Source organism: Penicillium hispanicum (genome assembly GCF_028827665.1).
Source record: "Penicillium hispanicum strain IBT 35686 chromosome Unknown utg000004l_segment0_segment0, whole genome shotgun sequence".
In the NCBI taxonomy this organism is placed as follows: domain Eukaryota; kingdom Fungi; phylum Ascomycota; class Eurotiomycetes; order Eurotiales; family Aspergillaceae; genus Penicillium; species Penicillium hispanicum.
The window spans coordinates 1,514,769-1,530,827 of NW_026623196.1; the positions used below are offsets into that span (position 1 = coordinate 1,514,769).

The 16,059-nt window shown below is 51.1% G+C and overlaps 5 protein-coding genes across 5 annotated transcripts; 2 read left to right on the forward strand and 3 right to left on the reverse strand.

The window, feature by feature from the left end:
* Positions 1–153: 153 nt before the first annotated feature.
* On the forward strand, positions 154–1,851 carry N7459_004330 (uncharacterized protein; the record flags this gene model as incomplete). The annotated part of the gene is made up of 3 exons (XM_056943514.1): positions 154–610; positions 674–1,596; positions 1,654–1,851. The coding sequence occupies 3 exons, from the start codon at positions 154–156 to the stop codon at positions 1,849–1,851; spliced, it is 1,578 nt and encodes a 525-aa protein (XP_056800397.1).
* Positions 1,852–2,825: 974 nt separating this feature from the next.
* Positions 2,826–4,020, reverse strand: N7459_004331 (carbon-nitrogen hydrolase family protein; the record flags this gene model as incomplete). Its single annotated transcript, XM_056943515.1, has 3 exons — positions 2,826–3,241; positions 3,318–3,754; positions 3,836–4,020. The coding sequence occupies 3 exons, from the start codon at positions 4,018–4,020 to the stop codon at positions 2,826–2,828; spliced, it is 1,038 nt and encodes a 345-aa protein (XP_056800398.1).
* A 629-nt stretch (positions 4,021–4,649) lies between these two features.
* N7459_004332 (uncharacterized protein) lies at positions 4,650–6,981 on the reverse strand (the record flags this gene model as incomplete). Its single annotated transcript, XM_056943516.1, has 5 exons — positions 4,650–5,442; positions 5,731–5,881; positions 5,965–6,713; positions 6,779–6,858; positions 6,913–6,981. 5 exons carry the CDS (start codon positions 6,979–6,981, stop codon positions 4,650–4,652), a joined length of 1,842 nt encoding a protein of 613 aa, XP_056800399.1.
* Positions 6,982–8,268: 1,287 nt separating this feature from the next.
* N7459_004333 (uncharacterized protein) lies at positions 8,269–11,759 on the forward strand (the record flags this gene model as incomplete). Its single annotated transcript, XM_056943517.1, has 2 exons — positions 8,269–8,323; positions 8,371–11,759. The coding sequence occupies 2 exons, from the start codon at positions 8,269–8,271 to the stop codon at positions 11,757–11,759; spliced, it is 3,444 nt and encodes a 1,147-aa protein (XP_056800400.1).
* A 953-nt stretch (positions 11,760–12,712) lies between these two features.
* On the reverse strand, positions 12,713–15,563 carry N7459_004334 (Zn(II)2Cys6 transcription factor; the record flags this gene model as incomplete). Its single annotated transcript, XM_056943518.1, has 4 exons — positions 12,713–14,111; positions 14,169–14,899; positions 14,968–15,079; positions 15,175–15,563. 4 exons carry the CDS (start codon positions 15,561–15,563, stop codon positions 12,713–12,715), a joined length of 2,631 nt encoding a protein of 876 aa, XP_056800401.1.
* Between the last annotated feature and the right edge of the window lie 496 nt (positions 15,564–16,059).

The window sequence follows — 16,059 nt, forward strand, 5'->3', positions numbered from 1 at the left end:
CGCCTCCCGCAAGGTGGCGATGGAAAGCCCTAGTTATGTATTGAGTCGGGAATCCAGTCTCAACTTCCCGATCGCCATGGGACGAAACGTCGACATTGAACTTAGTCTCTGACCGATCGTCTTGGTCCTGCTTTTCTCGGCACATTCAGAGCGATGGCATTCGGAATCCTCGAGCCGTCCACCGGCTTTCAACCAACTTCGACATGTACGCTGCAAACCACCACAACCACGGAGAGCAACGATCTAGTCCTCGTTCCTCAACCTTCGAAATCATCTTTGGATCCCCTGAATTGGTCTCGGATCAGAAAGGAACTGCTATTTGCGACCATCATCTTGGGTTCTTGCATCACTGGCTCTTTAGGGCCTGTTCTTGTCCCCGGATTCACCGTCATCGCTGCCAACCTTGATGTGAGCTTGACAAATGTTACTCTCCTGAACGGGAGTCTCGTCATGGCACTAGGTGTCAGTGCCTATCTATGTTCCGCCTTTGCTTCGGTGTATGGAAAGCGCGTGGTCTACCTATTCACAGTCATCCTCTTGCTGGTCTCCTGCTGCTGGGCCGCTGCCTCCAAATCGTACAACTCGCTCATTGCCTCGCGCGTCTTCCAAGGTCGGTAATTCCATTCTCTCTCTTGATTCAAACAAGTAGCTGATTGCGCTGCATATCCAATAGGCCTCGGAATGGGTGGTTTCTTTGCTCTTGCTGGCACCAATTCCATCAATGATATATTCTTCCTGCACGAGCGAGGACTTCGTGTCGGAATGTGGAATTTCGGAATCATTGCATCCGTCAATCTCACGCCTGTGATCAGTGGATACGTGATTTCGAGCCTCTCATGGCGATGGAGCTACTGGCTAGAGGTGATCTTGTGCGGAATTCTTTTCGTGGCTGTGCTCCTTTTCTTCCCGGAGACCTCTTTCAACCGCGATGCCTTCCAGACCGAGCAAATGTCCGAGGACGCCGCCGACCCTGAGAAGGAGAAGGGAGGAATCGTCGCCGTGTCGGATCCGGCCGTGGATCAATCACGCTCGACTTCCGGCTCCTTGATGGCTTGCATTTTGGGTGATAGCTCGTTGAGACCTCCAGCTCCGCATAACTTGCTTGTGGCGTGCGTGAAGCCCCTTGCAATCTTGCCTCATCCGGTTGTCTTGTGGGAATGTGTGATGTGGGCAGTGGTTTTCACCTGGACCATCCTGCTTGGAGCGGTGGCGTCTCAGATCTTCACTGCTCCGCCCTTCAACATGAGCACCGTCGCTGTCGGCAACCTCACCGGTGTGGCCCCGTTCATTGGATCTGCTCTAGGAACCGCTGCCGGTGGATGGCTCTGCGACGTTTTCGGGAGGATCCTGTCCAAACGCAACAACGGTGTATATGAGCCGGAGTTCCGGCTCTTCGTCATGCCGCTGGCCATCGTGACAATGGCGGTGGGCACCTTTGGCCTTGGAGCAGCCATTCAACATGGAACTCCCCCTGTCGCGTGTGGTGTGATCATGGCCATTCTCAACTTTGCAGTCGGCGTTGGCTGCACGGGCATTGTGGCTTACACCAACGATGTATGTGCTGAGAAGGCAGGCGATGCCTTTGGAGTTGCAATGGTATGTACTCTTCCCCCTCTCTTGGGCATGCTTCCGAGGCTCACTCGTTCTTTCCAGGTCATCAAAAGCGCCTTTGCCTTTGGATTGACTTTTGTGTTCAATGATTATCTCGCCAGAACCGGCGCGTTGGTATTTTTTTCCACCTTTGGTGCCGTGACTGTGGGGGTGATGATGACCACCCTCCCACTTTACGTCTTTGGCAAGAGGATTCGAGCGTGGTCGGAGGAACATAATCTACTGGGCAGACGGGGCTAGTAGGAAGAGAGCTACAGTCCCCTTCGTTTTTGTTTTTGTCATTAAACTAATTCCCAGACCTCCAATGTTTCGTTTTATATAATTCCATGGTCAACCACGCCGACTGCCGTTTGGACCCCCACTGACCCTAACTATTGTAGTGATTATTGAGACTCGGACATTTCTCAAGCCATTAGAGGTGTCACGCGTGGCGTAACCGTCGACATTCTATCATTTAGATAAATAACCACCTACCTTAGGGAGGTGACTACAGCTCGGAGGGCTTCTGAAATCCCGCGCCCTTGTAAACCACCAAATCACACGACCCCAAGCCCGCTCCTTTAAGATTCTCCGGTCCCTTAAACTAGTTTAAGAAGAATTTAAAAGAATATATACTATGGTATAGAGTAAAATGAAGCCTTATAATTGATACCATCCATTTGTATGATAAAATATTACTAGAAAGATGCTTTTAGAATTTTTTATTTTATATGTTGTAAAAAAGTGAATAGAAAGACTAGTTCTAAACTAGTTTAGGTGATAACGGGAATAGGGATAGACGAGTGTCTATATGGAAGTAATGTAACAAGGTAATTTTACAGTAGGAGAAGCTAAAGGACCCTCCGATCTGTAGCCTCCTAAGGGAGCGAGTGCTCGTTTAGTAATATGTAAGATAATCTGGGGGCTGAATGGAGATTGAAAATCCGGCACCGGAGTTCCTTCGGAATTGGCAGCTAGCTTTTTGTGTAATCTTTCTCTCACTCACATGTTGAAGCAGATAGGTGCCTATTAGACGATGCGGTACTCTAGCGGTACTATGGATTAGGGGTCAATTAGACCGATAGGTGACAGATTCGTTCCCCTCAGACGGGTTGAGGCAATCCATGGTTGTAGCATAATTAAACTCGATGGGGAGATCTATTGCTCTAAAAATACCATATACAAAGGTTGTGAACGTTTCAAAATCGTCATACCAAAGTCGAGTAATTACTTAACTAGTCCGTCGACTTTGATGTGTCAGGATCGAGTTCAGCGGGATCTGCGAGTGACGGTTGTCGAGTCACCCCCGTACCTTGATCTCTGACATGAGCTTTGACGCCACTGTTTACCCCCAGCCAGAGGAGATCCGGGCGGCTGTAGTGCCCGCACAGGTCAACAAAGGCTCGAGATTTGTAAATCTCATTCAGATCCAGATCCGCATACACAATACCCTCCTCCGTGCTAGGGATGAAGTCCGTCAATTGGCGGCCATCGGGGCCGTAGACTGTCGAGAAACCACCACCAGGTGTGTTCATCACCGCCCCGGTTTGGGTACCCATGGCGTCAATCCCAGACTGGGTGATGACGGCCGTCGTGCAAAGGACAAATGACTGGGATTCCATTGCGTAGGCCTTTGAAAGGGTTTCGGTACCTGGGGTGCCATGAAACATTAGCACGCTCGGCCTCCTTGCCAAGGGCGACTCGAGGATGAGGATGAGAGACTGTACCTTCTTTTGTCATGGAATGAAGCGCAGTTCCATCGTCGTGGTATACCGGTGGCCAGGCGGCAACGTGGATCTGTTCCCTCTGCGAGTAGGTGTGGTACTTGAGGAGTGGTTGAATATGCTCCCAGCAAGACAAAGCGCCGACGCGCGCGACCGGAGTATTGACCACGCTATGCAGACAGTCTCCAAACGAATCGCCAAAAATGGTTCTTTCCATATGGGTCGCTTTGATCTTCTTCCGCAGTGTGAGGATCTTTCCATCCGGACCAATGATGGCCTGAGAGATGTACAGGGAGTGATGGATGTTTTCGGAGAATCCGAGGACGACGGAGATGTTGTTCGCTGCGGCGCATTCTTGAATCTTGGTCATCTGCGGTGAATCCACCTTCAAGGAGTTTTGAATGTATCGCATCGAGAGTTCCACATCCACTGGACGCGCCCTGTTGTATTTGTTGTCCTCGATTAGTTTCGGATCACCGGTAGTATCCACCCTTTACCCCCCCCGAGTCTATAGCACGTACCAGATCCAAGCAGGATACCCCGGAATCCAGCACTCGGGAAAAGTCACCAGTTGCGCGCCATTCGCTGCGGCTTCTCGCACCAGCTTGCAGGTCTTCTCAACCGTGGCGTCGAGATTCAGCCAGACTGGTTCGGCCTGCGTGACTGCCACGCGCACGCAGGATTCCGATGGTTGGGATGAAGGCATTGTGGGGTCTCGGGGAAAAGGGACGGATAGGAGAGGAAAGAATGTGAAGATGGGTTAATAACACGAGAGTGTGATACTTATATGAGACGGTCTCGGAGGAAGGCCCGCCTTCTTGACCAAATCAAATTAGAAATTGAGGGAGCGTCCATGCCAACCCGGCGGAAGACCCGAGGCGAATCGCCGCTATCACGGCGGGAATGCGACTTCCGCCGCGGGACTCAAGTGCCCGTCACCACGATACTACAGTAATACGATCCACTCAGCCGAGGGATCCATAGGCGTGATGAATCGATAGCGTGATTTGGACTCCGATTGATCACTGGCCCAAAATGTTCTATAGAAATCGGCGTGGAAAAAGGGCAGCAGGGAGTCGATAATTCTCACTGTCCTCATCTTATCACGGTAAGTGATGGAGCAGGTTGGAGGACATAGCAGCGATAATTGATTGAGCGAAATCCTAGCTCTATTTAATGGCAATGAGTATGATCTAGATGCTAAAGCACAAATACCAGATGGATGGTTCCTAGTCGCGAGGTTCCGTAATAGACCCATCCGGGCTACAGCGAACAATCGAAATGGATGAAGAGAATGGGGACATTGCAGAGAGACTGGTGCGCTAAACACAAACATCAGCGAATGTCTTCATGTTCCGGAAAAGCTGCCGACCACGGATCAGTGGAAACCGACATCTCCATATACTCCGCGCCATTAGAAACAAAAGTGGTGGGATCGACCTCGGCCCAGGAAAGCCCGTCAAAGGGATCATCAAGAACAGGATAGTCACTGGGTTCTTTGGGGTTGGAGGTGGACGGAGGCATTTCTTCACAAGAGAGGGCCGTGGGTGTCGCTGGAGTAGCATGATCCGAAGCAATGACTTCTGGAAATCCATGCAAGGGCAGGGCGAGCATGATACCCCACCTCTGCGCCAGTCCCTGCAATAGTGACACAGATCTTGCGGCCTTCGGCCACCGTTTCTGCATCGTGGTCAACGCGTCAAAGCACACGCGAAATCGACTGATCGATTGGCTTCGTAACGCAGGCTGCGACGAAGTCGCATTCAACAGATGGGTGACCGCGGCTGTCAGAATGCTGTGAACGACAAACGGAGGAGCCTTCTCTAATTGTCCGACTCGCTCATATTGACGAATGAGGCTCACCATGGCAGTCGCAGCAGTCCACATCGTTCGTACGGATAATTGGAACGCGCTGCTCTGCGCCGGATGCTTGAGATAGGGACGATGAATGAGCATCTGCGACATGTTATACGACATATGGAGAATGATGACCGGCGGACACGGATCTGCGGTTCTCATGTAGAGCCTCGTATCGAGATTCCGGTAAAACGCCAGGAGCTGGTCCCGGGCATTGAGAAGCAGCCTGTATTTTTCTGGCTCGTCTAGCTCATGGAATTGGAATGAATATCTGTATCACAGTTAGGCTTGCGACAGCCCCTTTCTTGGAAAGGGCAGGTGACTTCATACATCTGGTCCATACACTGATCATGAACAAACCATAACCGACAATGATAATCGAATGCAACTTCTTCTAAGGTCGGTTGGGTATTGATGGCATCAAGATATGAAACTGTTCGGACTCGTTGCCATGGTAGTATACAGTTGCGTCCCAGAAGAGACGTTGCGATTCTACTCGTTCATAATTAGATCCCGACCACGACATGCGGAATGAGAATGTACCATGATAGTCACATACCTATCTATCAAAAGTGATGACCAACCGGCGGTCAGGTGTGCGCGGTCATAGTCTGAGTTTGCAGATTCCTCGTGTTCGCTCCTCTCATCGTCTAGAATCTTCAGAGAGCTGACTGGCAACCCAAGATGCAGTGCCATACTGGCACACATTGCTGTTCGAGATCAGTCAAAAGTCGCAAGTGAGGCAAGGTTCACCGGTCTCGTCTATGATGACAAGAGCTCACAGAGGACATACAGTTGTACATCCAGGCCATATTATGGTGCTCAAGACCCAGTTCGCGCCAACACATAATCGAAAGGGCCTGAACGGCCCACACGCTTGGATACTCCCGACATGCCGGTAAAATGACGGTGTCGACCGCCGATGCTGCATCATTTCCAAATATTTTACTGCCTTCATCATCTGCGAGGAGCGACGCCGCGGCAATGGCCGCGTATTTGACGAGAGTCAACTCTGGTTTCGGACTTTCACCCCTGATTTGAACTAGGGTGTCATGGTCCACAAAGAAGTGGATTGGATTGATAAACTGCTGGAAGAGATCGAGAAGATAGTTGGTGATCTGCGCCTCATCGTGAAAGCGCGGTGGATTTTTCCCGGGTGACATTTCTCGGCTCCGCAGACTCGGCGAATGCGATGTCATGTCTCTCGTGACCGGCTTTGTGGGAACCACGGGAAAGCAGAAGTTCCCCGACGGGCCAATAAATGCTCTCTTACCCGTGTCATCAAGTTGCATATGCCACATGAGGGCGCTCACGTCTTGTATGGGACAAGGCTGTTTCAGTGAGGAGGCCAAGAGATCAACAATGGCTGTCTCGTGAGGCTGAGTTTTCTCCTCTCCAGGCGCCCTTCGAGTGAAGGAAGGATCTTGCCTTGTTCCTGGGTGGGCATGATTCGATTGAGAAGCCTCTAAGCGGCACACTTCTTGCTTCAGAAGCTCGATCTGGCCCTCTAGCCCCGACATATAGTCCTGGCCGCGCTTTTGCCTATTTCGGATTTAGTGACTGGCATTTCTCAGACTGGGGATAGGATGGGATCGATGATCCTAGACCTTGTGGACCGTTTTAACTCATAATGGCAATCTAGATTTCTGCCGACACATCCAGCGCAACGAGGTTGTGCGCCGTCGCACTAAATTTGGGGTTGGCTCATGTGATGGATAATGGAACATGCTGAAAGACATACCTTGCGCTTCCGCTTGCGACATGTTTCGCAGGCCACACGAGCTCGAGCTGAGGGCTCTTGAGTATTCATGCTTATCGTGGGTGGGGGGGGGGTTGATGCGGGATAGAGGGCGCGCGCTGAGGTCCTCGTGGAGTCCGCAGGTCGAATTCGGGATTTCCCGGGATTATGAGATCCAAGCACTCATTGATACTCCATCAGTCGTGCGTTATAAACTAGTAAACTTGTATAACACAGATGGGGAATGGAGTCGGGTAATACAATGTCGCGTGCGTGCTGTATCGATAGTTGAATCGGAGAGAGTGAGGACAATGTAGATTCTAGCTGGAGGATGTGCGTTAGCGTACGAACATATGGGCCGGTAAATCCTGCCTGGGAAACAAGGCATCCGTACGGACTGCCGGAACTGCAACGGCCGTTTTGGGGCGGACCCGACCAATTGGAATCAGAGCGTCTATAGTGATTGGTACACTGTCCAAATATTAAATGACGAACCTTGGAATCCAAGTTGGCCCTGTGGCGAGCTATGCTTATCTAATCCACACGGAGCTCCAGGGCTACCCTTGGAACCCACTCAACCACACCGATACCGGCATGAAATTGTAACATTACTGCTCTCGACACTGATTTCCAATAGGGGGTAAGGATGATAAATCAGAATATATAGTGGTACTAAGTGAGTCGTAGTATAGCAGAAGCGACTTAATATGTACCGAAGACCTACCCATCTATACTGATTCCGACTCAATCCGACTCAAGAATCGACACTATTATCAACCGATGGTATACAGTTCCCGGGACGGCAACATGTCAGAAGGGCTGGCAGGTGCAGATGCAGGAAATATCCCTAATCTACCTTGGTATATGAAGCCTATGAAATGCCCTCTCTTTCCCTTTCGGGCCGTGTTCGACCAGTTTGCATGGAGTCCTCGTTCTCTCATGCTGCATTGTTCGCAGCCAGCCTGAGACTTGGAGTTGCTGTCAAGAGTCTACCCAGTGTATCTAGGTAAGTAGCCCGTAGTATCTCAGAGTCCTATACCCAAATCATAGATGACAGATATGAATCATTTCATTTCATGCCTTCCAAGCAAATATTTCATGTACGCCAGGGTTGTACTCTGGAACAGTGTCGTGGCTTGAGTCATCCCATTTTGAGAGAATCTCCTTGTATATCCTCTCCATAACTCCGAAAGAGTCAGTCACTGATTTTTCCAAGTGTTCGCTCAAGACTAGGATTCGCATAGGTGGTAGTGTCCAGCACCGAGTTAGAAGTATATTGGGCTTCTCTGATTGGCTGCAGCTTTATGTGCTGACTCATCAACGGTTCCTGGAAATTTCGCAGCGTCTCGGTCCTCCGAAATGGTTCAACTTCCCTGCCTCGACGGGTGTGCCTGTTGTCGTTTGCCGATCCAGGGTGAGAACGTGCCAAAGAAGCTCTGGACATGCTCGCTACATGATCAGCCCGAAATGCGCCACGCCGCGCCTGCGCCCATACCCACGCCCATACCCACGCCCATCGAGACCGTGATTCCTCCGCAGACGCCTTTCGCGAGGCTTGTTGCCGTGTCATGAGAGGGCGCTTGTGCTCTGGCCGTTTTCTGCGAACCGGCCGGAGGCCAATCAATTCTCCTCCGTGGATCCCCTTATTATCTTCGGCATCCCGTGTCCAGACTCGACTCTCCTCGACGGGCAAAGCGCTTACCCCAGAGGAGTACAAGTTTTTCAGGTCATTTCAGTGGCACATACCCCCTCCAGCACATGATGATTTGCTCTACAACGAAGACTGTTGGATGCCGCACCTGCTGCAATACCTTCCACCAAAAACGAAGAATGACCACACCGAGTCGGAGACGGCCCCTTCGATCTTAAACCACGCAGATCAGCTCAGTCGAAGTCATACCGTGATGGCATATCTAGAACGGGCAAAAAAAATGAAGGGATTGCATCTTTTAGTCCATCTAGGTTTCAAATTGAAGGATTGGTCTGCCGTTTACTCCTTTTTGAACAGTTTCGTCGACACATACGAGTTAGTCATTCCATATGTGACCCCTCTAAACCCTCCCCCGGGGCTTGATTGGCATATGGATGGCAAATCTCTCGATCATATCACCTCACTGCATTCATCGGTCCGGTCTATTCGAATCAATCCGCTCCCGGAACCCGAAAGCCAAAGCTTAAACAACTTAACATCCCGACCTACCTTACGGATCTACACGGACAGAATCATGTCGCAAATGTTGTCGAACTTGGGCTCGTTGGTACTGGCTGCTGCAGATCACCCGCCAAATGAAGCGCAGCCTGCGATGTCTTGCGTATTCCGCATCCTTGCACGTCTACATCACATGGGATGGGTGTCCGACAGAGTGTACCACTATAAAGCCAGTGAACCCAACCAGGTGTCGTTTCGTCCTCCTGGCCTCCGTTTGTTGTCAAGCTATATCATGAACGTCTTGTCCGACGCAGCATGGCTGGAACACCAGGCTGCTCTCTCGGCAGCGGCCACCAAGGCCGGAGAGGATCCACCGTATATCCCCTTCGCAGTTGGGGTTCGAGAGTTGGGCCATGAGGTCTGGCTGGAACTCATCTTGTGGTGCTGCGTGGAGCATGGATTTGCGGATACTGGGTCCTATCTCGTCTCAGAAATGGCCAAGCGTACTGGCAGTCTGGCATGGAAGATCGAGAGCTGGGCGCCTCTGGTACAGGCTCTGGATGTAGTACAGCAGACCGACATTCGCAGCGAACAGTTCTGGCGCCGACCTGGTGTTGACCCCACGTCACGAACGTTCAAACGCGGCCACAAGCCACCATTCAGAGGACTCGGCGAACGCACCATCAGCAGGGAAGTGGTGGAATCACTCCGAAGTGGCCTGGCCAATCATGTCTACAATGGAGTCGGATTTTTCGGATTCTCCCCTTCACAGCTCCTCGAGACTATGGATCCTATGAGTGTGCTACTTGATCCTCCTCAATCCGACGATGACCTTCATCCGACAAATAAGACCACCAACTGGGACGTCAATCGAATCCTCGGGTCAGGCTGCCTACGACCCGCGGATGATCCGGTTTCATTCGAACGATTGCTCCGGTCTTCTCGAAATGCTATACCCCCGTGGGAAATGGAAAGGGTAGTCACCCTCGAGGATTTGGACCGTCTGACAACGGCGCAGCTCTATGACGAAACTGCAGCCATGGTTGGATTGTTGGAATTTAACATCAAGACTTATACGGCCCGAGGCCAAGCCGCGCGTGCCTTCCACCAGTTTGCCTGGCTCCAGAATATCGTCGACGCCAGCAAAGTTCGTCATATTGAAGCCTTCTTCGACAAACTAAGTCACACTGATTCTTCAGATGTGCATTCAAGTGACTTGAAGCTGGACCTGCAAGCCGGCTCGCACTTATTCGAGCCATCTCTCCCGTTCGTTTCCCACACGACTTTGGCTGAATTGCTCGATCTTGCCGTTAGTTCGCGCACGCACGGCTTTGGAGAGTGGTTGCTCTTCAACGACGATATTGATGGTCCCTCAATCACTCCCAGGAGCTATCACAACCAGGCTTTGGCTCCGTCGATTCTCCGTTTCGCAGCCGCCACCCAGAACTGGGATCTTAGCGAACGGGTCATTGAATCACTCGAGCCTCCCCTTAGTATAAATACTCTCAAGGCTATAGCTACCTTCTACATGTCGGTTGATGACTGGGATCGCGCGATTCTAACGCTCGAATACCTACGTGACTTCAAGCTGAACTCCTGGGGGTTCTCCAATATCAGCGCGCTGGCAGCCAAACTAATTCGACTTGATGCCGCCGTCCAGCTTCAGCGAAATGGTGAAGCAGAAATCGATCCAAGGGTTCTGAAAAGCTTCGTTCACGCCAAGAATCTTCTTCGCCGCTTTTATGCTGAGGAATTCAACACCCCTAAAAGCAAACAGCCGCGCACGCACGAGTTTCAGCGAAAGGTCCTACAACGCCAACGGGATATTTTCCTCACCTTACCTGGTATCATGTCAGACCTTGCCAAGGAAATCAAGCTTGTACACCCATTTTCAGGCCACGAGCATCTCCCTTACGTCCCACCCACCTCATTTCAGACTATCCTTTCTGCTGTCGTTGAGGTTCACGGCAGTATGGCCGGAAAGCAGCTTTGGACTCGATGGTGCCAGGCCGTCCAACCTCCTCAAGTATTCCGTCAAAGAGAGGGCGGCGTCAGACGTCTGTCCTTGATAGCCGAACGACCAAATTGGCGCGAGGTCGGGGACCCAGATTTCAGAAGTGAGTGGTTTCACTACATGAAATCCAAAGCCGTCGGTCCGGACCTCAACGGCATCCGCATAATCACCCGGGCAGCTCTCAAAGAGCACGAGGAACAAGAGACAATGCCCTACGTGCCTCTTGTTGCTGCACAATACGAATCGCCTGAACCGCCATTCGTCACAATCTCATCTATCCCAACTGACCCGCGTGTTTTCACCTCTCCCGCCCCCAAAAGACCCACCAGACGCAAATCCGGCGGATACAAGGCGAATATTCCTTTATCATTGTTCAAATACCAATCCAAATCTGGCGGTGACCCCCCAGACACAGAAGCGGAAGCCGTCCTCGACTTTTGCGTCTTTTCCTTCCTCCGCGCTGGCATTCCAGAGAAGGACGTCGAGCTCGAAGTCCCGGGACATATGCAGCGCCTGCGCATGCGAGGCGTCTTCAAGTACCCGGAGATTTCACTGTCTGGCGCACGGTACTATGAAGTACAAGATGATCCCTGGATGCAAGTCTTCATTGCTGATGTCGAAGAGAATCTGGAGGCCGAGGCTGATGATCAGAGCCCTGGTGACGATCAGTTGGATTATGATGATTAAGTAGAGTGTCCTTGACCAGGCGTTTTGCTATTATCTGCTCTTCTTGTGGCGCCGGGAATCCGCATGTGCAAGACCTTTGAAATTCCTTCCGTGGACTTTGTTGGTCTTGCGTTGTATAATACTTGCCTTCCTGTCTTTCTGCATCTGCATCAAAACGTGTATATACCCCCGCATCTTTTGCTGATCGCAATGTACAATCATCTCGACTACATAGACAAAGACGAAGTCAAGCCTTTCACGAAACGAACCATATCTATGTGGATTTGATAGAACTATTTACGAGGCACCCCAAAAGCCCGAGATCTGAAGGATAACAAGCAATTGCAAGACCATTCTGGAGTAACTGCAATAATATACACCGTCCTGTAGACGGGAGAGAATACTCAAAGACCCATACACCCTTAGCTCATTGCTTAGGGGGTGGGGAAATGAACATACAGAATCGACTCCAAACGCCAGCTGACAACCTTTGACCTACCTAGGTACCTGCCCACCCAAGTTTTGCCTTGAAACCGTGAAAAATCCGTGTAACCCGATATCCAACCGACCAATGTTCTATAAGGGATGCCAGCGGGATCAACCCCTCTGACTTAGTTCACGAGAAAAGAGGAAAAGAAATGTGGAAGACTTGGTATAAAGCGGCAGAAAGGTGAGAAAAAGACCAGGCAAGACAGACTCGACTGATCTGATAACAAGAACGGAAGCATACAAAGTTAAAGGGAATGGCTGCTAGACCAGGGCCTAGAAGTAAGGAAATAACTGAGAAGCCCAAGACGGTCAAAGAACACAGAGAGGTAGATGGTGAGTGTCGCGAGGATCAGGGACAATAGGAAGATGATTGCAGATAATATAAAGGTAAATGAGCAAAGGGATGAGATAATGTTGATGAGATTCGTGTTCCGTGCTTCTTGATTCGTCAATGTTTGTTTGGTTTTTTTTCTCCTGTTGGGCAATCAATATGGACTCCAGCGTTCTTCTTCATTGGAATGAGGGAAGAAGGAGCGGATGAATTCGCCACTGATAGGATCATAGGGGAAGTACAGGTCATCCGTGACCTGGCCCTCAGACGTGAGTGAGGCCATCGGATCAGCAGTAGGGGCATCCGAGAAATTCGGATAGGCGTACTGATCCCCGACTGGAACCTGGTGTGAGGTGGCCAGAGATGAAAAGTCCTCGACGCGGGGACCCCAGAGGGCGGTGTGGACGGGTTCTGTGTTTTGGTGTGCCTCAGATGTATCATTGGCAGAGAGTGTGGACGTAGGCGCGGGATGATAAACGTGCTCAGGCATGTCGCTGACGTCAAATTTCATCCCAGCCGCCAGTCGGCGCAAGCCGATGTCACAGAGCTGCCATGCACGGCGCGAGGCTATGCTGTGTTCGGACATGGAAAAGAGCCATCGGATGGCTTTTTTGGATAGTGCAACAAAGTTCTGCTCATAATCTGGCATGTGGGCACATCCAAAAGACAGCTCGAGGAGAAGGACCGTTGTAGCCTGCATGAGGTAATGCAGGATACACCACCACGGGGAAATCTCATAGAGCTGAATGGCGTTTGGTTCTTCCGGAATCAGATCAAGCATAAGCTTCGCGGACTCTAGAGTCACGACCGCCATATCATGACTGAAACTCGACTTATCTGCGGGGTTTTTCTGACGCGCATCACGGCGGCAGAGACATGGTCGACCTAGTGTGATTCGAGCACTATAGTAGTGAAACGCCAAGGCCAGTTTGTAGCGGAGCCGCTCAGAGCCTTCATCTTCCTTGCGGGTGAAATCAAGGGTCGATGGGATACTAGTGAGCCAAAGGTCAATCCGAGACCTTAGCTCACCGATCCGATTTTCGATATGTGCCCATGGCACCATCACACAGTCGACCGAGTATACCTTGTTCACGATTTCCTGCACGACAACCGCCAGATCGCAGTAATACAGGTGACAGAGACCCGAGCTAACGGGCTGGTCTTTTACCCATGAGTTATCGCGCGCGCGAGAGGAGTGAGTGGCTTCCTTGCCCCCAGTCGGGTTGAGCGGCATGTGTCGGACCCACGCGCTCGCCATCACTTTATTGATGCGATCATCCCGAAGATGCGAGTTGTTGAGAACTTCTGCTGCTGCTGGCTCGTGCAATTGATCCTCTTCAAAAGGAACAGGCAGAGGGGTGGTGCATATACCATCCTGAATGCAAGTGGCCCGGCCAGTCATGATACCGAGCAGGTGTTCAAAAGTGTACAGACACCACCAGACTCGGTAGCGCGCCTCTTTGGAAACGTTAGGAGTAGTGGGACTGGTACTTTTCATGTTGATGCCGAGCGTGATTGCAGACCGCACTGCTAGAGCCGAGATCCGCCACGCACTAAGTGTCAATGTTAGAATCCAGTTTTGCCAGTGAGCTTTTATTACGAAAACGTACCGATTGACTTGATCTGACGCAAGCAGATAAAAAGCAATCAGACCTTCTACCTGGACCTGTTGGAGGTCAGGATGGCTAAACAAGACGTCGCCATTCATGCTGAGGATCCTGGCCCGAGTCAAATACATCAGATGGTCTCTTTCATCCCCCCGCCACGGTGCTTCGATGAGATGTGCATGTTTGGCACCGATAGCAAATATCATATTCAAGATGGCTAGCCATTTGTCACCGGGTTGAGCGTTGCTATCGAAGAAAGTTCGGTACTGCGCGGAGAACAAAGGTCGGTTGATGATAGGGAAGAATGGGTGTACAGTCCTCAGATAATTATCGAAGAGTCTATCTGCCAGCTGGCGAGGCGGAATGGCGTATAGTTCCACAGGTCCAGGAACTGAAATATCGAGGTCATCCAAATGGTAGTTTACTGCATGAAGGGCAAGGTCGTCATCTTGTCGCTTGCTCTGTCCAGGCTCCAAGGAACCGGGCAATCCTTGAGACCGATGCTCGGCTTCTCTCTGAAGTCGTTGCATCCAGGTGACCTCAGAGTTCTTGCCCATGAATCCGGTGGCTCGTGAGTGTTCGTTTCGGTTCAAGTCCTCTTCCACTCGGTCGATCGCCTCGAGCGAACCAATTGACGAGCGTGAACTGATTTCATCTGCATCTGGGTTGTCATCCTGCGGAGTAGCAGAGTGGGACTGGGAGTTGTTGGACGAGTAATCGACTTCCGTACCGTGCTACAGACGTGGAGGCGTCAGTTGCAAGAACAATTCTGTGAAAAGATAGTAACAAAATAGGAACGAACCTTGTCCAGCAAGTTTTTGATCCGGTCTGCCGTACGAATCTCAACGAGAGATCCCAAATCCTTCAACATATTCTCATACTCCTGCGCTCGCTGCGAAAGCTTTTCCATTTGCCTAGTATATTGCCACCGGATGTTTAGCATCCGGAATCGACAACATGGACAGCCACGAAACCCAGCACCATGCCGGCGGGGAGAATCCAGGCTTACCGTTTCGTTCTTTCCTTCCATCCCACGGGATACTGGCATATCACCCGCAATTCCCGGCATTGCCGACAAACCGGAGTATCGCCGCTACACTTTGTCTTGCGCTGTCGACATGATTCGCAGGCCCGAGGGACTCGCCGATTATATCGCGGGGCAATTCCCGACCGAGAGCGGGGAATAGCGACTTTGCCATTAGAAGCGGCTCGAGAATCGGTGCGCGTTGCACTTAATTCGGCGTTATTTGTACTCAGGGTGGAAGCAATCTCGGCGACCGAGGTGAGCTGGATGCCTTCGAGGGTGGGACGTTCAGGTGGCGGATTCAGGAGCGGAAGTTCGCTTTGCGGGACAACCCCCTCACCCGGCGGGTGTTGGGGGGGAACTTCCATCGTCATGATCGCGATGTCGTCCGGAGTTGGATGCAAGAGCGTTCGAGGCCAGTTCTTAAGTGGACTACCTGTCGCGGTGCAATGCGATTCGTCGGTTCGCAATGCCGAGTAGGGATGGAGGGGGGCCTACGGATTGGAAAAGAGATCCATCCGGGTTCAGATATTAACCATGACCCCGTCAAGAAACACGGAGTAAACGAATGAAGTCGAATGCACAAAGTGTAGCGAAGTGACGGGCAGACAGGACGATAACTATTCTCACGCCGAGCAACCAAGGTTGGAAGGCAGGGAGGCTTAGGTAAGGACGATTCATACTTCGAAGTTCCATGGTTTCTTGCGTGACGCCTAGGTAAGCATACATAAAAAAGTCGCTTTTTGCCGTCTTTTCGACCACATAAATCCCAGTAAGACCCAAGTTTCCCTTCTGCCCATCCAGGGCGAGATAAAAAAGAACCAACAAAATGTATATGTACAGGAAAAATGAATTAGCAAAAAAATTAAT